We start from the raw sequence: 23,755 nt of genomic DNA, 5'->3' as shown, positions 1-23,755 counted from the left end.
GCTGGGGAAATTGCTTGCCAGGGTTGAAATCATAATCCAGAGGGAAGAAAGTAAATGGTAGCACGCAGCCAGTCACAGGCGGGCTTGAAAATAATACTGTACCTTTCCCAAATCCTAACTCTTGGGTGAGAGTGAGGTGGCAGATGTCGCCGCCCCGCATTTGTCCTCGGTTTTGCCAAGCTTTGATCACAAACTGCTATGTCCTCTCTGAGCTTCACAATTCGATTCTATTCTAACAGTTCTGTCACTGGCTTCAAAACATTAGAGGGAGGGGCATAATTCAGAATCTCACAAAAATCTTCTGAACCCATGTAGTCCAGCACCACTCTTCCTATGCTAATGTATTTGGAGGGGCGGTGTTTAATTCTCTGTGTCCCACACACATTAAATCCAATAATCAAAAAGACAGAAGGAATGGCTGGGGGAAATGGGCCAGTGCACTGGTTTACTGGAAGGTTATTATCTTTAGACATAGTTCAAAATTTTGGAAAAGTAAAAAGAATATATACTTCTGGGAAAAAAATTTTTTAAAGATATTCTAGAACAGTGAGTCTCACCAGGCGATCGGCTCCGGAGTTGTTTATGTAAAAGTGTAACATCCTTGAAATTCACTGATACATAAGGCCAGTGTCTCCCCACACCCGGCTCCCAGCCAGGAGATCTGGCCCTTAAGGAGCTGGTACCTTTGATGCTACAATCTTGTTTACATCTGCAAGGCAGGGAATTGCTTGCTTTGGTTGGACGCTCCCTCCACCCCCTTCTAATTTGAAGTAATCGGAATCTAAATACAATCGCCACGGCCCACTCTTCCATTTCTGTTCTGACGAGGGAAAAACCTGAAATCCACGTCTTAAATCAGATCGGTGGTTTGTAGCCCCCCAGCACCCTGCCTCTCCGCTGCATGCCTAATGTATTCCCTGGTGGTTCTGGGCATTAATTAGTTGTTTAATAGGAGTATGACTAAAAATGTAAAAGAAGGATTAGGAGCGTGAAACGTATGTCCAGCTCCTTCCACACACTCGAGGAGGGAATGAGAATCATTCTGTATCTTCTATTTCTCCAGGAGCCATTTGCATTTCCCACCAGCTGCTCACTTCAGCTGCATTGGCGCTGGGCGAGGCGAGGACCCAAAAGCTCCGCGCGGTGTCTGCGGCGGCCGGGACTGGGGTTAGCCAGCCCCTGGCGGGCGAGACTCCAGACAGAAGGGGGACGAGGGGAATGTGAGCTTCCCGGAGCCCCTCCATCCCAGCCCTGGTTTGCAAACCTCTGAATCCTGAAACGGGGGAGGAGGAGGCACGCGCTTATCTGCGCGTCTCTGCAGCGCAGTCCCTTTCTCTTTCCCTTGTCTCTCTGTGCGTCTCTGAATCTTCCCGTCTCCGGTTTTCTCACTCTTTTCCCACTTTTCCGTGAGATGCCCCATCCTCGCCTCCAGATGCAGGCGAGGCTGTTCTGCTCCGAGCGTCTCTTAATCTCTATAAAATGAAAAGAAAAGGAGGGAGACATTTAACCCATAACTCAGGGGGCTGAGGAGGCAGCAAAAATCTTTGATGGGCAGAGACAAAAATGTTTTTCTTGGACCACATTATGTGGTATGCTGTGACCTTAGATTTCAGTCGTGGGACTTGAAGAAATTTGATTTTCTTGCCTCAGCAAGATTTCAGAAACCAGAAATAGAAATTCTCAGAGACAGAGGAGAAATAAAAGTAAAAAGAACACGTGGGCATTTCCCCCTCATTTCTCTCCCCTTAAATAAAACTGTCTTGAATTTCCACCGGTAAAGAGAGAAAGTTTGAGTTTTCACGGATGTTACGTGGAGGTTAGAAATGGCTTAAAAATGTAGACCTCTCGTCAGTTTTCTTCGTGGCTGAAGAGGCTAACCCGTTCCATAAAATGAGTCCATCTGTCGACTGTTAGCTATTTCAAAGTGAAGGGATTTAGCACTCAAAACAAATTGAGCAAGTTTGTTTGCCTGTTTTTACTGCTAACTCAAATGAATTCAAAACACGGAGTAATTCAAGAAAACACATAACATGTTCCAGACAGCCCCCAAATGTAGGAAAAGCCCAGCACCTATATGGTGACCTGGGTTATTTTAAATGCCAGGCTTTCAAAAATGTATACATTTCACACACGTTCCCTCAATGTCATTATATTTTCTTAAAATTATGAGATTTGGTATACTGATTTAGGAAGAGCAATACAACTTTTAGAGGGCATTTTATCCTCTCTTCAGGACCAAAAGGGGGGACTCTCTAATGGCAGGCCTGGCTGAGTTTTGCTTCTATGCAGGAAATAATATTGGTGGGAATACGGAACTGGGAGTTATGGCTGTTTTCCGACACTTTCCAAAAACATACATTAACAGGACACCCTTGAGATTAAAAGAACTTTGTCCAATATGCCTGGCAGAAGCCTTCACACCTGGTCTTCCAGGCGAATCGTATTTAAAAGTCCTTCCACTCAAAGGCAGGACAGAGCAAAAATATCCTCTCACTACCAAAACACAAGCTCTTGCTGGAAATCGGAAAATCAGGGTTTAAAAGTAGGGCACACTTTTCGGGGTGGGCGGGGGGATGACCCCTCTAACTTCACATGTTCTTCGATTTTTAGGAGCAAATGTTGATTTGAGGGGAGCTTCCTTCCTCCACCCCCCCCCATCATCCCTTGCAATTTAATACCATGCTCGCCAGGAACCTTAACCTCGTCATTTTAAAAAATGAGATAGCCGTGACCCGGAGTGAACTTGTTGAGTGTAGGTACAGCAGAGGAAATTCTAGACCCAGTGAACACCCGAGCCTCGTCCAGCGCAATCCCTTCGTGCACACTGGTCAGTGCGCGGCCATGCCCACCTGCGCGCCGACAGCGGGTGCTGCGCTCCTGGTCCACCCGCCTTGACCTCGGGCCCGGTGTCCCGGCCGGCGGTGCTGGGCCGGGCATCCCGGCCTTCCCCGGCTGACTAGCCTTGCTCGCTCCCTTCTCGCTGTCTCTCTCCCACCCTCTTCCCAAACCCAGTCACCCCACCGACCCCCCGCTCATCCCCACTTTTCCAGATTTCTCCTCAGTCATCCTCTCTCACTCCACCCCGCCTGCCTTCTCTCCAGCCTCCTGTCTCCCCCGCAATCCCTGGTTTCTATGACCTCTTTCCTCAACCCTGCAGGCCTGAAAGAAGGTCACACAGAGGCACATTCAAACTCACACCCCACAAGCCTTGCCCCCAGACAAACCCATGTACACTGCCCTTTGTTCCATTCTTTGGGCCACTTTCTCCATCCCTTCCTCCCTAGCCGTCTGGGTTTGCCCCCCCTCAGGAGTACGTTTCCGTCTCCCCGACGCCCTTGCCCTCCCCCTCTGATTTATTAGAGCTCCCGGTTTGGCGCAGATCCCTTTTTCTTCTCCTCCTTCCCATCCTCCCTTCTCGTGCTCCTTTCCACAGTGGGAGTGCTTGCGCCTGCGGCTCTGTCTGCTCCTGTCTAAGCGCCCTGCCCGGCTCCCTCTCCTTGTTTCGCTCTCCCGGCTCCTTCTCCAGCTCCCGACTCCGAGGCCCGCCGGCCTCCACCTCCCTCCCCTGCCCCGTTTCCCGTCGCCCCTGTTGGCTCCCCCCGCGCTCGCCCAAGCGCTGCGCTCGCCCCTTGATCGCCCGCCGCGCTGCCGGCTCGGCTGCCCGCCCGCCCGCCAGCCCGCCACTGTGCAGTGGAGTTTGGTGGAATCTCTGCTGACGTCACGTCACTCCCCACACGGAGTCGGAGCTGAGGGAAGAGAGAGGGATGAGAGCGAGGGAGGGGAGAGAGAGTGCGAGAGCAAGCGAGAAAGCTGGAGAAGAGCAGAAAGAAACGGCCAGTGACGGCTAGATTCCGGAGGCCACTGCGCGCCCTTGGACCCCCTCGGAACTCGGCGCCCTCCGGAGCCTCGCAGCCCTCTCGGCCCGGCTTTCGGGCGTTTGCGGTGCAGCCCGTGCCTCGGTTCGCTGGAAATCTCTCCGGGACGCGGCGGGACGCGGAGACAGCAGCTCTCTCCCGGTAGCCGGTAAGTGGAGGCCGTCTCTCCCGCAGGGATGTGAGATAATGCGAGTTTGGAAATTTGTTCCACTTTGGAGAATCTTCACCGTAGGTGATTTGTGGCTCTTGGGGCTGTCTTTCCCCCGAGGTAACGCAGTTGGCAAACAGACCTCGCAAAGCCCTGTTCCTTTGGTCCCCGGTCACAGACGCTAACAATCTACGGGGTGCTGAAGTCGAGTGGGAAGCGAGACCATGGCTGGCATTTAAAAGGAGGTATCTTCCCTTAAATCTTGGTGCCAACACTACAGGGACAAATCCTCAAACTGAGGATTAGCATTCTCAAGATAAAGGGCTCTGTACAAAGTTTCAGCTACTGGAAGATTAGCCCCCTTCCCATTGTTACCAATTGGAAAAAGATTCCATCTTAACTGGCAGTTAGTGACCTCTCAGGCCCAAGCGAATTACCTGGGAGCCAGGCCTGAATGCCAAGCTCACACAATTACTTCGGATTATAAATCCTTTAAATTGATTACCAGTCAATTCCAATCTTGCACTTCGGGAGATACATTTTAAATGGGTGCAGGGGAGAGGACTGTTTTCCAACCGTCCAGCAAGAAAAAAATTATGATTCTAAATCTGAGAAGTATGTATCTCTTTTTATTACAATTTAATGATTTTACTTTCCTAAGCAATTTAGAAATCAAACCATCATAGGGTAGTGTGATTTTTACTCTTTTTTTTTATTTGTGCAAGTAGCATGTCTTACTAAACTAAATTTTTTAAGAAATTTGCTATCATGAATTAAAATAATATAGGAATTCATATATTCTAAAATATTTTATGAAAAATTTGATTTTGAGAGATTTCCTTGCATTCTTTTTAGGCTATTAGTAAGAATTAAAGATGCTTTTAATATCATTTTGGAGGAAATCCATCTAAAAATTCAAATACCAGTTATGTCAAGGAAACAAAGCACTTAAGCAATATAGATTGAGGATTTTTGTTGATGTAACAAAATAAGCATACAAGGTTTCAATAATCAAACCTTCCCTAAAAATGAAATAACTACTTCATTTATGGAATGTTTTGCTCTACCTCAGAAAAACTACACTTAAATTATTCAGGTGCTTTGTTCCTCAAGTTGAGCATGTTTGTCCTCAAGTGTTCCTGAAGCATCGATATTAATTGGTTTAAAAGAAGGCTTAAACTGCTAAAATACAGAACTGTGTTAAGCAGTATTTTAATTTCCTTAAATGATTACCCACTGCAAATTAATTTACTGACTAATCTCACTAATTTAGTTCATTGAAAACATATGTTCTTGCCATGTTTATTTTTAAACTTTCCATTAAAGATTTTGTTATAGGGTAACAACTTGAATGGAAAGGGGGGAAATGTGAAAGGATGTGGAATTATTAGGACTATATTTCATTCCTGCAATTTCATCTTATGGCAATCGCAGAAATTATTTTTAAGTAAATTGTTTTATTCCTTAGGGCTTGCCTGCCTGCCTTAGCCAGTGTGGTTCAGGGTGCTCCCTTTAGCTGTGTCCTGCTTTTTAGTGAGCTCACAATAGAAAACTCAAGTTGGCCAAAACAAGATTGCCTGGCATATACATTCCAAGCAGGACATGAACTTTTGGGGTGAGAACAACTTCCCAACGGGAAAAGTTGCTCATCTTAATTTGTGAGATTAGCCATTGAAGCCAGTCTGTAAATCCGGCAGCCAAATTTGTCTTCTAAGACTTGCCTTGACAGGGCAAGTTTAAGGATCAGCAGGCAGGAATTGGAGGTCTCTTTCTAAAAATTACCTTCCCCAGTTATTTAGACTCAATTCATCTAGTAAGCCTGGTCATTATATGCAGGGGGGGAAAAAAAAAGCAGGTTTCAAGACTCATTTTGACTGCAAAATAAATCCCCAAGTCATAAGGACATGTAGGAGTGAGCTAAGGAACACGCCTTGACCTTCTTTTCAGTCTTTAGAGAGGAGTTCTTGAAGATTTGTTTTGTATTGCTTTGTTTGGTCTTCAGCACTGAAGCTTGGGAGTGGGGGGAGAATGTGTAATAATTGACTGACTTTACACTGAGCTACCCGATCTTTTTCTCTTGTATATTTTACTATTTAAAAAAATAAAAACTATTTGCAGTTACCATCTGCAAAGCTCTGGCTACCGGCTAATAATGCAGCCAATTCAGAAGTTAAAAAAAAAAAAAAAAAAGATTATCCAAATGATGATGACATGCAAATTTCCCCTGAAATTATCATAAGTAAACATTTGAAGTCTGGACTAATAAAATCCCATCTGTGTTACTTCATATCGAGTTAGTAGAAAGCTGTGATAATGAATTTTGTAATATCTCATGAACAGACATCTCAATCAGGGACTAATCCTGTGATTTTACTGCAGAATCACTAAATCTGGAGCCGCCAAACTGCCACTTCTGGGCCCCCGGGCCCGCAAGCATCGGCAGCGCCCCCGCCCGCGTCCACGCTAGCGGGTGGGGGAACCGCCTGGCGGTCCCCACCCCTGGAGCCCCACGCCGCCGCGCGGGGCAGCCCCTCCTCTAGGCAGCGACCTTGGCCGGAGGCCCCTGGGCCCCGGCTCCTTCCAGGAGAGGCCGAGGAGCCGGGAAATGCGACTCCGCCAGAGCCAGACCCCCCAGCTCCCTGCCCAGCCTCCGCCCCTTGCGCAGCCGGGTATCGCCCGCCCCCCAGCCCCAGCCCTGGACCTGAGTGAGGTGGGCCCTCCCGCCGCCGGCGTACCCTGGGTAGCGTGGAGCGAGGCAGGCGCCGAGATCCAAGGGGCCTGAGGAGCTTTCTTTCTTCCGTCTTTAAAGCAGCCGCGGGTCTTCTACCCACCCCGACAGAGCCCCTCGCCACCCACCTCTCCCGGTTTGCTCGTGGCGGAGAAGGGGGCGCACGTTAAACGCTTGGCTCGCTGCGTTGTGGTTGGAAATTTGGAGAAGATCTGGTTTGCCGGGGAGAAGGGGGAGAACTGGAGGAGCCGGTCTCTCAGAGCTATTTCGCTGTCCTTGGCGGGCAGTAAACCCTCCGGGGACGTTTGCCACGCTCTCCTCAATCTCAGTCACTCCACCCCGTTCCCCTGCTCTGCGATCTTAAATCATACTTTAGGGTAAATAAATGGCCGGGTGAGTATCTCCCGGGGAAAGTGTGGCTAAATATGGAAAAGTGGCTCCTGATGGATGAGAGGCCCGAAGCCAGCTCGCTCCTGGAGCACCCTAGGCCTAGGGAGTCCTGTTCGTTTCAGAATTACAGAAAATCGAGGGGAACTGTTGTCTAGGACAGAAACAAGTTGACTCTGGCACTCTATAAATGTTTACTAGGCTTCAACTAACGGACAAGCACTGTGTTGGCCTTCACGCACAGCTCCCCAAGGAGAAAGTCCTCTTCACTCATCCCCAAATTTTGTATCTGCTAAGGTTGTCCTCGTGTTCAGACGGGCTTTTAACCCCTGACACAGACTCCCCTGTGAGTAGTTTCACAGCCTAGGTTCCCAGAACACGGTGACTTGATCGGCCAAGAGCCCCTGGACCCATTCGCTGCAACTCTGGAGGGACATTCCCCCGCCCCTCTTTGGTAAACATTCAGATGTCCTGGACCGGGGGCAAGGGTGGGAATGAGGCTGGGCTGCCAGAGGCTGTCAGGTTCCAGAAAAACGCCTGAAACCTAGCACAGACTAGGCGCCTAATAGCTAGCGCCGAAGTCGTCTGCCCCACAGGTAGCCTGCTTTGAGCCCTGCGCGCTCGCCCGCCGCCGCTTCTCACAGCCCTCCTTCTCTTCCGTTTTGCAGATAACGGGGAATGGAGACCAACTGCCGAAAACTAGTGTCGGCGTGTGTGCAATTAGGTAAGAGTCGTTTCTTCCGCCAGGGTCACCCGACGGGAGACCGCGACACGCGAGGGCGGCGAGAGGGCACTGATCCCGTGGCGAGGCCGCGCGAGGGGCGCTTCCCGGAGGGGCCGGCCAGAGCAGGAAGGAAATCAGAACCAGGACGCCGGTGGCCTCTCCCGGTGGGGGGTTGTGGATAGGGAGGGAGCCTGTCGCCGCGTGTCGAAGCCCCGGGCCTCCGCCTCCCGGCGGGAGCTGCTGACAGCCGGGGAGGCGCGGAGAGAGAACGCCGCCCTGCGCCGGGTTGCCAGAGGGTCCGGGAGACGGGAGTGTCCTCCGCTCTTTCCTCTAACTGGGTCTTTGCTCTTTGTCCCTCTTTCTCCTCCGTCCTGCCTCCCTCTCCCACCCTCCTCGACCGCCGCTACTTTCCGCCGCCATCCGGGCCGTCTCTCTCCCGGCACGTGGGGCGGGCGCGCGTGGCCCAGGCGTGCAGCCGGCGGCCGTTGAATGCCTCTTCCCCAAAGACTCCGAAATCAAAAAGGTCGAGTTCACGGACTCTCCCGAGAGCCGGAAAGAGGCGGCCAGCAGCAAGCTCTTCCCGAGGCAGCATCCCGGCGCCAATGGTAAGGTCGAGAACGAGGCGCAGGCCGCGCGCTGGGCACCAGCCTCCGGTCCTCTGGGGCTCGGGTGAGGCGCACGCAGGCGAGGCCGCCAGACTGGGCGCGCCTGCTCGGAAATTGGCCTCTGGTTGGGACGGGAAGCAGCCGTGCAAGGAACGTTAATTCCTTTCCCCAAATTATACTGCACTCCTGAGACCCATCACCTCTCCCTCTCCCTCTCGCTCTCTCCTGATGATCTCCTGATGTGTGGCCTGATCTGCGCACACCCCCAACCTACCTCTCTGTGCCGCTAGCTGGCGTGGAAAAGTGGTCCAACAGCGACCTCTGTCGCTCACCACGTCCCACTGCATGCAGCAGCGGCAGGGCCCACCCCGTACCGACGGCCCTTGGCCGCGCCCCTCCCAGGCTTGTGGGCGCGGGGTTTACCGCGGAAGGCCAGCACGCGAGGCTCGGGCTGGCGTAGGTTCGCCCCGGCGGCGAGGTGGAGGAGCTGACAGCAGCCCTGCAGAGCCTGAGGGCAGCAACTGCGCGCAGCGGCCGAGGGTGGAATGGAGTGGGTGCCCCTGTCGACACGAACCTACCTGTTGTGCTGGTTGCGGGATCTCGGGTTTTGGTGGTGTGGTTGATTGGTTTCACTCTGGCCGAGGCAAGGGATATTGCTGCTCAAAGTGTGCAGGCTTGTGTAAAACTTAAAACGTCTCCTACGCACAGATCTTGTTGAATTGAAACGTGTCTTTTAGGTGTGTGTGTGTGTGAGAGAGAGAGACAGAGAGAGACAGAGACAGAGAGACAGAGAGGGGATGAGAGGACAACCTTTCCTTTGGAATACATGAAAAACTCAAATTTACCGTTCGTCTCTTCTCCGTGTTTTCCAGGCCCCTTAATAAATAAGTGCCTATCCTTAGGAGGTTGTTGACCTTTGATAACGTGAGGAGATAAAGCCCTCACAGTCCTCGGCCCCTAACCCCCTCTTTCCGGATTAAAGTGTAAGGATACAAATGTAATGTGTGCTAGAGGGGAGCGAATTGGGACCCCCGCCAAGTAAACAAACCGTATTACCGAGAAGAAAACAAAAGCCCCGCACTGGGCTTCCCAGTGAATCTGAGAGAAAAGCATCATTTGTTGGAATAAAACGTCTAAAGTGGTGTGGAGCACAGCGGCCTCGACACTGCGCAATATCGCTAAATCCTCCTGCTGGGCCAGTTAAACGCTCACTTGTCCGGGATTAACCCCATGGGGTTAAATGGGGCCATGTAGAGATAACGTCGGGTGATTTCTGTCATTAAGATTGTGTTAAATTCTTCTTCTGTTTGATAATCGGTCGTAAAAATAAATTATTACACCAGAGTATGTTTGGGATATGGTTAAAAATCAAGAGCAGCGATGACTCCCGGGGAAAATGCTTTGTGCGTGTTCAGCGCCGGCTCCGGCCAGGCTAGGGGAGCTCCCCAATCTCGCTTCGCACAGCGCGGGCTGGCCGCGGCCCAGCCGAGGTTGACATTTCTCGCAGCGCTGGGAGCCGAGAGATGCAAAATGTCTCCTCCCACCCCAACCCCAACCCAGTGTTTTCTTGACCCCAGGAATGGTTTCTGAGGACAGGTGGCTTCCACAAGAGCTTAGGACCCCTTGGAGGGGAAGCCTGAGGTGGGATGGGGGCTTCCTAGGTGGGCAAGAGGCGGCGGAGAGCCGGCGAGTCCTGTCTGCTCCTCTCACCGTCCAGGCAGGCGCTCCTGGGCGTTCGCTTTTGGTAATTAGTAAACAAATAAAGAGCTAGAAATAACAAACGATTGTTTTCTTAACCATTATGTTCAGGCCCGGATTATTTTAGTGCAAGGATAGGCTCTTCCCCACACAGCTAATAGTCTGTTTTCTACTTTTTGGACCGAAGAGGAAAATTGCTGCCCAAACATGTGTAATGCCATTAATTAAGAAGAGACACGTGATAGGAAAAATGCTGAAAATCTTGATTTTATTGGCTTTTAGGGAATGGGGTTAGACCAAAAATGTCACACACGAGTGGGCAAAGCCATAGAAGGAAGGTTGCCAGAGTCCCCTTTACTGAATATAAGTAAATTAACTTATGGAATATGCAAACTCCTAGCGACAGCCTGCGAAAGAAAGAAAGAGAAAGAAAGAAAAGAAAAGAAAGAAAGAAGGAAAGAAGGAAAGAAAGAAAGAAAAAGAAAGAAATGATTTTTTTCTCCTTAACTTTTTTATAGTTTTTATTTGCTTTTAAAAAGAAAAGTGTTTACAATGACATGCGATTTTAGAAAAGGGCCATGCTATTCTATTATTGGCACTATTCTTCCTCATCCCCCCAAAACACGGTGTCCTCGTTGAAGGCTGAAAACGTTTTCAGAGTGGACAGTGTCGACCTCTGGGAGGCCCGGCCTCTGCGTCCCATCGCAAGCGAGTCCCCATCCCCTTGATACCCACAGCCTGGCTAGAACCCCGAAACGGGAGGGGGCAGGGAGTAGGCTGAAGACCCCCTAAAGCCAGGGGTTTGAGAGAGGGTGGAGAGAGGGGTGGCTAGGTATGGCAGGTGAAGAGAGGAAGAGTTGACAAGTTAAACAGCATCCCCCAGACAGAAGGGGCAAAGGCCCGCTTAGAACATCCCCCTAGAACAGAGGTCCTGGCTTTTCCTCGCTTTGGGGGTCCCGAAAGGGGCTCCGTTTGGAGAAACTCAAAAAGTTGTCTTCGCCTTCGGGAAGAGGATGGAATGATCCTCCCCTGTCAATACCTTTAAAGTTTCGGGGCCGTGGCTCTGGATTCAGAGCTGTAATCGACCGAGCTGCCGCCTCTCGGTCCCCGCGCCTGGCTTCGCGACCGGACCTGGGGCGGGTACATACGCCGGGCCTCCCCCAGCGATGCCATTAATTTTCAAATCGTTTTGGCAGAGCAGTTGGGCTGAAAGTGTTCGACCCGGGCCTCTGGTGCGCGCAGACTTCCTTCCCTAGGGACAGGGACTCCAAGGCCCCGCCGCGACACACACCGTCTCCTGTGGCAGCAGCCGGGTGCCCCTCTTCTTCAGAGCACCCGCGATAACCGCCCCCCCGCCCCGCCTTGGCGGCCGCAGAGCCCTGTTCACTCAATCACCAAATGCTTGCGGAGCACGTACACCGTGGATTCCTAATGTATCCCCCCCGCCTCCCAAAACAAATCACCTGGTTTCCCTTCGCCGTTACAGAGCGACTTTAATGCGTGATCACAAGGAGCACCGCGAAAGCAGCCCAGACCACCTCTAGCAAAAGGCAGAATGGTGCTGCGGGGGGCGGCCCTCGGGCCTGAGCGTGGTCAGAAAGAAGGGGGTTGTTTAGAAGGGTGGAGGGCTCTTAGTGCGAAGAGGGGACAGGGGACCGGGGCGTGCCGCAGAGGCGTGAGGTCTCCGGAAGCGCGGAGCTGGGGAAGGGGAGAATTCCATTTTTTTTCTACCCACACCCCACCCCACTCCAAATCTGCAGCTTATCGGTAGAAGCTGCCTCTCCCTTCTGTGTGGGGTTTTTTTCCTCCCAAGAGGGGAAATTTTCCAAAAGTAGTCAGTCCCAGCGGATGCCCGCCCGCACAGTAGTCTTTACAGGTCGCTTCCCTCGGTACTGACGCGGGGCGCGCTCAAAGTTTCTCAAGGCTGGCTCGGCTGTCATCCCGCACCGCCCGCTGTTAATATATGCAGCAGTTGTTAGAGCGACTCGGGGGAGAAGGAAATGTATAACGAAAGCTTATTCGTGAGCAGGAATATACTAATGGAACAATCTGATGTCTTCTTAATCCTATGTAAAAAGCTTTGTCGTCTTCCTAATATTGACTGAATGGGTAATTAATGGCTCTTCATCTAGGCGAATACCCTGTAATCCAAAGATAGGCAAAAGACAACAAGCCCAAGGTAGAAGACAAAAGGCCCAACTGCGGCCGCCACCCTCCTTTCTCCCACCCCCCGCTCAGTGTCTTCAAATGGGAAAGTTTCCTCTCAGGAGAAAAAGGCAAGAGTGGGAGACTATACATGCCTTTCCTGGGCTAGACTTAATCACAGAACCTGGCCGCCCAGCTCAATTCTCCACTACTCCGTCTTTCCCCCACCAGTCCTTCCCTCCGCTTTTCTCTCTTCTCCATTCCTCTAGAAAGTCTCCCGCATTGTGGCCCTGACCAGCACCTTTTACCCCAAGACACCCATCTTTCATTTAGAGAAGTGATTGATAACAGAGGACCAACATACAAGGTCTTCAGAAGGCTCAGGCAAAGGATTGAGCTCCTTTCTGATCCTGATGGACGCTCCTTTCTTTTACAACCTAAGGCAGACACTCTGTGAGGACTAAGGTAGTTGGGAAGGGAGGGAAGAAATGGATAGAAGGAGAGAGAGCAGGCAAAATTAGTATATGTGTTAAAGAGCGATCAGGAGTGATGCAGTCAACTTCATTGTGAGGATCTGACATGAAGAGTGCCCAAGATTCTCCCAGCGTGTTTTTAACAGGCTGACATTTTAATTTAAACCTTTAGAAGTAATATATTACTTGGGTTACGACAATGAGGTGGGTTCCTTTTTTGTGTGTGTGTCAGCTGACAGCTTTTAAAATATTATTTCACTAGGGAAATAAAAGCTTCATCTCAGATTATAGGTGGGTATTTTTGGATTTATGTGATTTATGGTCACCATGACAACTAATGCTGAATGTTAGCTACCAGCATGTCTGGGAAAGGGAAGACAGAAAGAAGGGGAACAAGAGAAATAGAAAGGGAGACGGGACATGAGCTGAAGAGGGAAAATAGAGAAAAGAGAAAGAGGAGCATTTCAATCCACTTTTTTTTTTTTTAAGTAATTTTAGTTAGTCCCTTGTCATTTCTATCTCTCTGGACCTAGATGTTGATGTTTATCTCATTCCTCTATCTCTCTCTTACCCCTATACACAAATATACCGCTCTCTTTATTTTACTTTTCCACGACTAGTTGCAGTTCGGCGATTAAATGAGCGCCTAATAAACCTGTAGCATTACCAGGCTGATGTGAAAAGGCATTACAGCGCGTGGGTTTAGTGATTGCAGTAGTCCTCCCACCTCCCCGAGCCTCCTCGAATCTCTCGCTCCTCTCTCCACCCGCCAGTGTGGAGTGAAGAGAACCACCCAGCCAGCTATCCCAAACCTGAAGCCATGGTGTGGGAACGGAAATATGGGTACCATTTGCAGGGACCCAAAGAGGGTGGATGTTGCTCAGTATCTCTACAGACTTCTGATTCCGAAAAGAATCCGCCACTTTTTACAAACCTGCACTTTTTTATTCCATTTAGGGAATGGGGAGGGGGTGGGTGGAAATCAGCCACAATAAAGCCTTTAATTTCTGGGTGCTTCGGCTTCGTGACTGTGGTGGGAGGAGGATTTGCGTGCAGAGAAAAGCCAGGCAGGGGAAGGAGGGGAGGCAGAGCCGCTTCTCCGGGCAAGGTGCAAGGTCTCCCTCTGACCTCTGCGCCTAACACTGCACGCTCGCGCATACACACACTCACGCCTGTCACGTGCCTCCGACCTGAGTCCGGGCGGGTCTCGTCCTTGAGCTGGCCTGGACGGGAACAAGACTACCACCCCTCTACGGCCTGACAGCGCAAGGAGACATCTAATTGAACCATCTTCCAGGTGAGCTTTGAGGACAGATTTTTTTTTTTTTTTCCAGAAGTCACGGGTCACTTGGTTGGGTCCCAGTTCATATCCCGGCCGCCGCAGCCGAGAGTTTGGCGGCGCTACCCAACCCATCTCGCCGCGATGGCCAGAGGGCCTTTGTGCAACTAACCCTGAAGAGTGTGAAATTAAATAAGACCTTAAGACTGGTAATCGGTGGCAAATACCAGCTCAAAACACGCCTGACCCCGTGTCACACATTTCCCTCCTCAAGGGTCTTTCTTTGAAAGAATAAGAAAGAAAACCCGATTGAGACGATCCCTGATTTCTTCTGAGTGGAAAACCCAAACCCGCACTGGGCTTCCTGTCCTTTCCCCACCGCAGCTGTGCAGCACCTCCAGCTTCCCTGAACTGACTATGCTGATTTTTTTTCTGAATTGACAATTTCTGTGATGGAGGCCGAAGTCATAGTAATTTCTAGGACCAGTCAAAGAGGAGTGGGGGGCTGGCGGGTAGCAGTAGTTCTGAACTGACAGAATACCTAAGATTCCCTTACTTCCAGCTCCTTTGTCATCTGTATTGCCTATACATTTGCACCCACCGGTTTTTTGTAGATTAAATCTAAAAATTGCCCACCACCACTAGAGTTTTAACTGAAAAATGTTTCTTCGTTCCCCACTACACACTTGCTTTTCCTTATCTAGACTTTTCATGTTGGAGCACTCCTACCACCGGTGGAGTGAACCCTGTTGGGGCTGGAAAGGGTATCACCCAAACTCAGAGTGTGTGAAGTGACTAGAAGATTAGGAGAGAGTTGAAACTCTGGCTAGAAAAATGCAAAGAAATACCTCCCTGTCTCAGTTGGGGTTTTTTTGGGGGGGGCGAATATATTATGTATGTGTATTTCTATCTATAGATAGATATATGCATATGTATATATGATTTCGTTTTTGCTTAACCAGAGTTCTTCAAGTAATTTGTCTTTCTTTATTCTCCACTTGACTTTGCAATGGATCGATATAGTTTAAGATTCCTTATCTTTTCAGGCTTTCAGACTGATCACCAGCATTTCCACACTTTGGCACTATGAGGAGATGTCACTTGCCCTTGGATTTTTCACCCACTTTGGAGGCTGATTTAGGTCCTTCATACTGTATTTGCCTTGAGGAAAGTTCTGTTAGTCAACAGAGCCAATGAGCTTGAATCAAAATTCCATGGGTTTAATGAGAGATGGGCTTAGAAATCTACATGGCTCTGTGGAGCTTCTCAGCTCTCCTGAGTAAGGAGTTTTGAAAACGACTCGGAGCCTCCACCAAAAATTGCAACTCCAGGGTTTGAATGTTGAAGAGACAAGGGAAAAAAATATGCTCACTATGGAGGAGAATCTTTCATTCTTTGATGTGATGGAGTTTCTTTGTGATATGAAGGCTTGAGCGTATGGTATTGTGGGGATTGCAGCTATGCTGAGGTTTAAGAGAAGATACTAGAATATGATTAGTAAACACATTGGGCAGAAAAGGGCTGGATTCATATTGACTTACTTATAGGTCATCAGCTGGCAGTGCAATGGGAGGAAATATTTACTTTACACATATACTTTATGGTCTTGGGGGAATTAGAGGAAATTCAATAAGAAAATGGTGAGAAACATTTAAAACCCTTATTTAAAAGACTTAAGCAAATTAGGGTCTTATCAGATTAAAAACCACTACAAATGTAAGAGCATTGTCTTCGGTGAAACACTGGGGGGTCTGAGAAGGAGATTCTCCACCAAATCTCAGGGATAAAATGCATCATTTAAACACCAGATAATGAGCAGAATGTAAATTAATTTAACCTTCTTTACCAACAGGCTGCTTATGTAATATGTATAATTTAATGATAAGATTTCAGGACCTAATATAGGTGGATGTATGAGCCTCAGCTAATGCAGACCTGTCACATGAGGATGTGTTCTGCTCTAAGCAGGTGTGTGTATGCATGGACTGGGGTTAACTGGAATAAAAGGTTAAAACCAGAAATGCTGATTTAAAGCTTCCTATGAAGAAAGTTCCTCCTTGTAGCTAAATTCTTCTTAAAGTGGGATGATAATTTGGGGAGAGACTGAAGAATTCTCATTTGGTTCTTGGACTGTTCTCAAGCTTGTTTAAGATGGGGGAGGAGTTGCAGATATGGTGGGGGGGGGAGGCGGGAGCAGGGCAAAGGAGAGACACATAGGTTACAAACATATTTGTAGTCTGCTTCGTCCACTCTGCCTCAGACTGAAAAGTTTCCCAATCTTGGGAACAAGGACAAGGAGGGAGTTTTCTGAAGATACCTCATACTGGCGTTGCAAATCATTGACTGTAATGTCAAACAAATACACATTCAGGGATGATACCACTAACTCCACAATAAAGCAATCGTCAATGCAGAAACCCAGGGGAGATTAGTTTGTGCTCTCCAGCTGACCTAAGCCGGAGGACAAAAGGACTTTCACAAATTATTTTGAATGATATCTTTGAATTTCTTTCTTTAATTTCTTTGGAAATAGAGCTGTAAAGATTTAGATGTCCCCAAAGGTGTTTTTTCCTTTTGTTTTAAATAAATGAACAAGGCTTTGCTTTTCCTTGCTGAACGTTCTCCTAGGCGTTTGCCCACAACCTACTGCCTCTGCCTGCTTGGACTCCAACAATTCAAGACAGCCTGGAGCTCCTAGGAATAGAAAATGACTTAAAAATTATCCTTGGAATTGGTTATTTGGCAACATTCTTAATTGTATGGAAATTCATTAAAGCATATTTTATATATAATTAGCTCAAGGTTGTTGGTTCTACAGGCTTTATGGGTTTGAATCTGGTAACAAAGTAAACAAGAGCGTTGAATTTAAAGCGTGGCTCTCTCGGGTTAGGATGAGCTTAAAACAGTGTATAAGGAATTTGAAAGCTCTAGGATATGTGTCTTAATCAACGTTAAGTAGAATGGATAAGCTTTCAGCATTTTGAAAATGCTGGGTTAGGGTTTCTAGTCTATTGTGTGTTTTCTGTCTGGGGACTAATAAGCATTACAGAGAACGTGATCTGAGTCGACTTTTTATTCTTGTATAAATCCAGAGTGAACCACCAAACAGTTGTTCGTTTAAAGTCAAGGTAATTTTCTTTTGACGGATCCATTTGCTTCTCGATTTCTAATTTATTAGCCTCTCTTGGCTCTGTCTTCTTTGCAATTAAAGTAAAGCTTCTTCAGATTAGCTCCGCAGCATTCACTTGACAGGCTGTTTGGAAAATTTAAGATCGGAGAGATGATTTGTTGGTGTTCTGAAATTTTTCTGGTTTTAAGTAGCATGTCTCCTCTCCATACGGGGGAGAAAAACACCTCTCGGTAGGAAATGAATGTAGTGAGACACAAAAGGAAGAAGGGGAGGGTGGCTGGGTGTCTTGTTGATCCTTATACCTCTCAGCCTTCGATCTTTCCGCTTCTTTCTGACGAGCCTTTTACTCGCAGCCCCATCTTTCCACCTCCCCACCAGAACTAAAAGCCGGATCGTCTTTGGCCGGGCCGGAGCAGAATTCCCGGGAGCCGCCGGGTGTAGACTCGGCGGGCACAGCGAGGTATTAGCCCGGCCCCGCACAGCTGATAGGTGCAGACAGGACTGTCCCTCGGTTGCCGCTCGGGGGCTCCTGATTGGTGCGGAGTCACGTCACTCCAGCCGGCGAAGGGTCTGGGAGGAGGCGGGGAGGGTTGGGGAGGGCCGCGGCCGAGTGACGTCTCGGCACCAGGAAGCCCGCCTCTGGTTTTAAGATGTTAGGCCAACAGGGAAGCTTGGAGCCGCAGAGCTGGTCCGTCGCTCGCCTGGGTGCTGGGACCTGAGCTGCGGCGAGGCCGGGCTCGAGCTCGACCGCCCGAGGGAGTGTGCGTGTGCGCACCGCGGAGGGTGCGCCCGGAGGCCCGCGCCGCTGCCGCCGCCGCCGCCGCAGGAGATCTAATATCAGCTACCTGTCCCTGTCACTCTTGACACTTCGCTGTCAGGGCTGCCGCGCGGGGGGCGGGCAGAGCGCAAACGGCGGCGTTAGCCTTCCTTATTGGAGGGGTACTTGAGGGAGGGAGGGAGGGAGGGAAGAAAGGGGTCTTTGCCCACTCTTGTTTCGCTTTGGAGCTTGGAAGCCTGCTCCCCAAAGACGCTCCGAACCGTGCTCTCCTACCCACATCCCCATGTCTCCTTTGGCCCGCTGACTTCGGCCGCCGGACCCTTTCGCTTGAGCCTTCCGAAGGGGACGGGGGCGGCTCGGCTCGAGGACTTTGCCGGGGTTGTGTTCCCTGCTCTGCCCGCGGCGGCCACCGCGAGGAAACTCCGCGCCTAGAGCGGGAAGCGAAGCAGGCGGCGGCGGCGACGGGGCTTCGGCCGGGCGGCAGCCCAGGACTCGTAGGGCGGCGCGCTCCTTCGTCCATGAACTGCATGAAAGGCCCGCTGCACTTGGAGCCCCGAGCAGCAGGGACCAAGCTGTTGGCCGCCTCCTCGTCCTCCTCCTGTCACCATCCCCAGCCGCTGGCCATGGCTTCGGTCCTGGCTCCCGGTCAGACCCGCTCCCTGGACTCTTCCAAGCACAGGCTGGAGGTGCACACCATCTCTGACACCTCCAGCCCCGAGGCCGCAGGTAAGGCGCCGCGTGGCCCCGCGCCGCTCGGCCCTTCTCTCCCCCGAGGAAGCCGGCCCCTCCTGGGGGAGGCGTGGTGGGAGTGGTCCTGCAGCCCGCTCCCCCCCAGAACTTCCGGAGCCAGGGTTGTGTTGACCCCTCGTCCCTTTCGCTCTGCCTGGACTGCCCGGCTGGGGTGGCGCGATTCACGCGGGCAGTTCTGCCGCCCTCCCTATGCCGACCCTGGCCTCCTTTCTGTTTTCTGGGTCACAAAAATCCCAGCATCTCCATTCGAGGACCTTCAGAGGCCGCTCCCCCAGCCCCCATGCGGCCCCTGTTCCGCTCTCGGCTTTCAGCTCCCAAGAAGCTCCACTTGTTAGAAAACTATTTGTGAAACTACGCCTCAGAAGAACAGGCGGTCTTCCTAAAGGGCAGAGGAACTTGGGTGCCTCGCCGAATCCCGAAGCCTACTTTTCCTAGCCTTCCGAAACCGCATCGAAATCTGAGCTTTTTACGAGGGGGTTCTGTAAAACGCGCGCGTGTGGGTGTCCCGGGAGATTTGGTGTGTCCACGCAGAAGCTTATAAATATACTTGAAAGCACAGGCTATAAAAATGACTGTGCCGTCGCAGTGAGATAAACGTGTAAATAAAACGTGCGGCGCTGGGGGAGGAGAGGCGGTGGGGCGCGCACACCCACACTCACGTCTGCACACCCCGCAGACGCAGCGCTTTCCCTGGCCCGGAGCGGCCGCTCCACACCCTCCTCCCCCGCCAGGCAGCCCAGCTCTTCCCCGGCCTCTGCCGCCTGGTCCAGTTGGCGTTCGCGGGTAGCAGGTGGGCGTGCTGACGGGGACCGCTGTGTGTTTCATTTTCAGAGAAAGATAAGAGCCAGCAGGGAAAGAATGAGGACGTGGGCGCCGAAGACCCGTCCAAGAAGAAGAGGCAGCGGCGGCAGCGGACTCACTTCACCAGCCAGCAGCTGCAGGAACTGGAGGCCACTTTCCAGAGGAACCGCTACCCGGACATGTCCACGCGCGAAGAAATCGCCGTGTGGACCAACCTTACGGAAGCCCGAGTCCGGGTAGGAGCCCGCACGGAGGCTGGGAGGGCTAGCGGGGAGGGCGTTGCGGGGATGCCGGCCCTGTAGCCCGGGAGAGCGTGTGGAAGGCAGGGCTGTCCAGGAGGGCTCGGGTGGGTGCCTTTGCAAAGGCAGATGGCCTCTCACGGCGGCCCCAGTTGCGAGGTTACAGCTCCCTCTTCCGAGACTGGCCGCGGGCCTGGCGCAGGCGCCGGGAGCGGCTCCGGCTCAACGCCCCGACACACCGCGCGCTCCCAAACGCGGCCCTGCACAGAGCATTGTGTTCCCGGCTTGTATTCGCCAGACGAGCGCTAATAAGATCCCTCCCAGGCCAGGAGCCGAGGACAGGCTCCAACCTGAGCGCCTTTAACAAGGAAAACCCGCCTGAGACACGTAAGGGTTTGCCCTCCCTGGAAAACTTCCGCGCCAGGCCTAGCCCGGCCCTTTCTCTCCTCTGCTCTCCCTCCTTACACAGTCTTTGCGGTTTTTCTGCCATTCAGATCTCTTCCACACCCTATCCCCTGGTTTTGTGATCTGTGGAAGCAGTTTTAATACACAACTGCTACCCTGCCAGTCCTCTTAGAAAGAAAAGAAAAAAGAAGAAAGACTTTTCGGTTTGGTTTATTTATCTTTTCTCAGGAGACTGTTACTCACACCCTTCCTCCCAATTATAATAGTTTTATTAAAGAAAGGGCTTACCTTTGTAGCAAATCTGTACTTTATGGATTGGCAAAAATGAACTTAAATAAATTACCCAATATCCTGGTTTGTGCTGGTCGGTGGAAAACTCCAAATTTGTTAGGATTCTGGAAGCAGAAAACACACATAGCAGGAGCCAGAGGCTTTGCTGTTTAAAAAAAAAAAAAAAAAGCTCTGTATAGAAAAAGAGCCCCCAGTTAGAGCTGAGAAAACAGAAGAAAACACTATAGCAATAATGATGAAATAAGACCAAAATGCACTCCCAAAGCCGAGATACTGAAGGCACTCTCTGAGTGGCATGTGTGTAGGGAATGAGGCTGTGCTAGTGGATAAATGAGCCAGGTTGAAGTTGGAAATGGTTTTAGTTTAACAGCGCAGAGCTACGGCTCAGGCCCGGACCGCGTGTTTTTTTGCACAAGGTCAGTTTTTCGTAGCTCTCACGCGCATCTGGGGATCGGGCCTCGCACGTACTCTTCTCGCCTGGGCAAAGTTTAGACGGCCCAGGGTAGAAATGGCAAGTAATTAAAATGAAAACACAATCTATGGGGTCTCCGGAATCCTTCAGAAAGCCCTCCCCCACCCCCTCCGACTTTTCAGCAGTCCCTTCCAAGCCCCTGCCGCCGCAGCGCTGCGCTCTGGCCGCCTGGGACTACCCCCTTCCAGGCCCGCTGCTTGTCCAGCCGAGTAGGCAGTGAGGCGTCCTTTTTATAGCTGTCGGGTGCAAAGAGGAAGGGGGATAAAAAGGAAATCGAGAATGAAAGGGAAAAAGGAGGGGAAAAAAAAAAAAAAAGCAGATTAGGTGGCTGGGCCTGGCTGAGATGTGTAATGTGAAACATCATCGGTGTCAGCTCGGAAATCTCGAGTCAGGCCTCGCTCCAATACACAATAGCCGCCGTCTGGGGCGACGGGCGGACCCGATGTGGATTGAGAATGGGGTTGCGTCTGGGCCACCGGACACGGGTAGGGGCTGGCGGGGCCGGGCGGCCGCCCGCAAAGCCCAGCGACTAGGCCGGGCCCGGCCGGAGCAGCGCCGGGCGCGCGGGTCTGGCCTGGGGTGGTCGGAGGGTGTGAAGGAGCGCAGCGAAGGGAGGGGAAGGCTGCAAAGCGACTCGTCCCGGGTTCCCGGAGATTTACACGCCAAGCTCGCGGAGTTTAATGAACTGTCGGGGAGGTGGTCTTTTACTTTTTATTTGGTTATTTTGCTAGGCGAGGAAGGGGGTCGTGGCCTGGCGCCTGTTGAGGGCTCATGTTCCGTGGAGTAGGGGGCGGCGGTGGAGATTCGAGAGGGGAGGAGGAGCTGTGGGAGAGAGAGCGGGCCTCCCAGCCCCTTGTCCTCATCACTGAGTCTGTGGCTTTGGAATGCAAGCACGTTTGCAAGGTGGCCGGGGAAGGGTTGGGCGGAAAGCCCGCTGCTCTGAGTTTATTTTGCAGTAAGTGTTTTTGGACCCTGAGGAGGACGTGGGTTAGTGAATAAGCCACTCGCAGGCCGCCAGGCGGTGTGCTGGGGTTTGTGGCGCAACTCAGAGCCCGGGCTCGCAGGCCTGAACCGGCCTGGCCCCCTGCGTTGGGACGGGGCTCTGGCAGCTTGGGGCGCGGGGCAGTGGCAGGGGGGGGGAGGAACTGTGGCGGGAAGGGTGCGCGGGTGTGTGTTGGAGCGGGGGTGGTCGCTGGTGCTTTCCCGGATCTAGGTTTTACTAATCCGATCTGTGGCATCTGTTTGCTCCCTTGCCCTCCACCCCCAGGTTTGGTTCAAAAATCGCCGGGCCAAATGGAGAAAGCGGGAACGCAACCAGCAGGCCGAGCTGTGCAAGAATGGCTTTGGGCCGCAGTTCAACGGGCTTATGCAGCCCTACGACGACATGTACCCGGGCTATTCGTACAACAACTGGGCCGCCAAGGGCCTCACGTCGGCCTCCCTGTCCACTAAGAGCTTCCCTTTCTTCAACTCTATGAACGTCAACCCCCTGTCATCCCAGAGCATGTTCTCCCCACCCAACTCCATCTCGTCCATGAGCATGTCGTCCAGCATGGTACCCTCAGCGGTGACCGGCGTCCCGGGCTCCAGCCTCAACAGCTTGAATAACTTGAACAACCTGAGCAGCCCGTCGCTGAATTCCGCGGTGCCCACGCCCGCCTGTCCTTACGCGCCGCCGACTCCTCCGTACGTTTATAGGGACACGTGTAACTCGAGCCTGGCCAGCCTGAGACTGAAAGCAAAGCAGCACTCCAGCTTCGGCTACGCCAGCGTGCAGAATCCGGCGTCCAACCTGAGTGCTTGCCAGTACGCCGTGGACCGGCCCGTGTGAGCCGCGCACTGCGCCGGGATCCTAGGACCGTGCCGGATAGGGCAGCTCTGCCCTTGTTGAAAGACTGGGAATTACGCTAGAAGAAGGTCGCGGGCACTAAAGAAAGGGAGAGAGAGAGAGAGAAGATATAGAGAAAAAGGGAAACCACTGAATTAAAGAGAGCTCCTTTGATTTCAAAGGAATTTCCTCATTGTCTGACATCTTTCACTAAAAAGTATTTCCAACAGTTGCAAGGACACACACAAATGTTTGACTGGATATGACATTTTAACATTACTATAAGCTTGTTATTTTTTAAGTTTAGCGTTGTTAACATTAAAATGACTGAAAGGATGTATATATATCGAAATGTCAAATTAATTTTATAAAAAGCAGTTGTTAGTAATATCACAACAGTGTTTTTAAAGGTTAGGCTTTAAAATAAAGCATGTTATACAGAAACGATTAGGATTTTTTGCTTGCGAGCAAAGGAATGTATATACTAAATGCCACACTGTATGTTTCTAACATATTATTATTATAAAAAATGTGTGAATATCAGTTTTAGAATAGTCTCTCTGGTGGATGCAATGATGTTCCTGAAACTGCTATGTACAACCTACCCTGTGTATAACATTTCGTACAATATTATTGTTTTACTTTTCAGCAAATATGAAAAAAAAATGTGTTTTATTTCATGGGAGTAAAATATACTGCATACAAATTGGTCTGGATTCTTTCTGCCCTCCTCTGTTACCTGGCCAGGGTTTCTCAGTCACTGCTTCCTAAAAAAACCAGTTCCCTCTGCCTGCCTAGTTAAATACACAAGGCAGCAGTACTTATTTAAATTTGGTAGAAATAAATTATAGTCATTCATCAGAAACTAAAAAGAAAAAAGAGGTACTCTCAGGAAAAAAAAGGGGGGCTGCGGAGTCTGGTCTTGTTTCCCAGATTTTTCTTTGGCTTACACCCAGAGGATTCCATTATTGCTAGCAAATAATATAAGAGGGAAAGAAA

General features: G+C 50.8%; 1 protein-coding gene across 3 annotated transcripts; it reads left to right on the top strand.

Moving 5' to 3' along the window:
- The first annotated feature begins 3,750 nt into the window (after positions 1-3,750).
- On the top strand, positions 3,751-23,462 carry PITX2 (paired like homeodomain 2). 3 transcript variants are annotated; one of them, XM_059923434.1, is made up of 5 exons: positions 3,751-4,023; positions 7,807-7,862; positions 8,330-8,467; positions 19,552-19,757; positions 22,196-23,462. In XM_059923434.1, the coding sequence occupies exons 2-5, from the start codon at positions 7,817-7,819 to the stop codon at positions 22,757-22,759; spliced, it is 954 nt and encodes a 317-aa protein (XP_059779417.1). In that variant the 5' UTR covers positions 3,751-4,023; positions 7,807-7,816; the 3' UTR covers positions 22,760-23,462. The 3 variants fall into 3 exon arrangements, with proteins under 3 accessions (XP_059779417.1, XP_059779418.1, XP_059779416.1); XM_059923435.1 differs by lacking the exon at positions 8,330-8,467; XM_059923433.1 differs by lacking the exons at positions 3,751-4,023; positions 7,807-7,862; positions 8,330-8,467 and adding an exon at positions 18,142-18,696.
- The last annotated feature ends 293 nt before the right edge of the window (positions 23,463-23,755 follow it).

The sequence above is a fragment of the Balaenoptera ricei genome, chromosome 5, assembly GCF_028023285.1.
Source record: "Balaenoptera ricei isolate mBalRic1 chromosome 5, mBalRic1.hap2, whole genome shotgun sequence".
NCBI lineage: Eukaryota > Metazoa > Chordata > Mammalia > Artiodactyla > Balaenopteridae > Balaenoptera > Balaenoptera ricei.
Note: the sequence above shows the minus strand (reverse complement) of the source record. Positions and strands in the feature narration are given on the sequence as shown.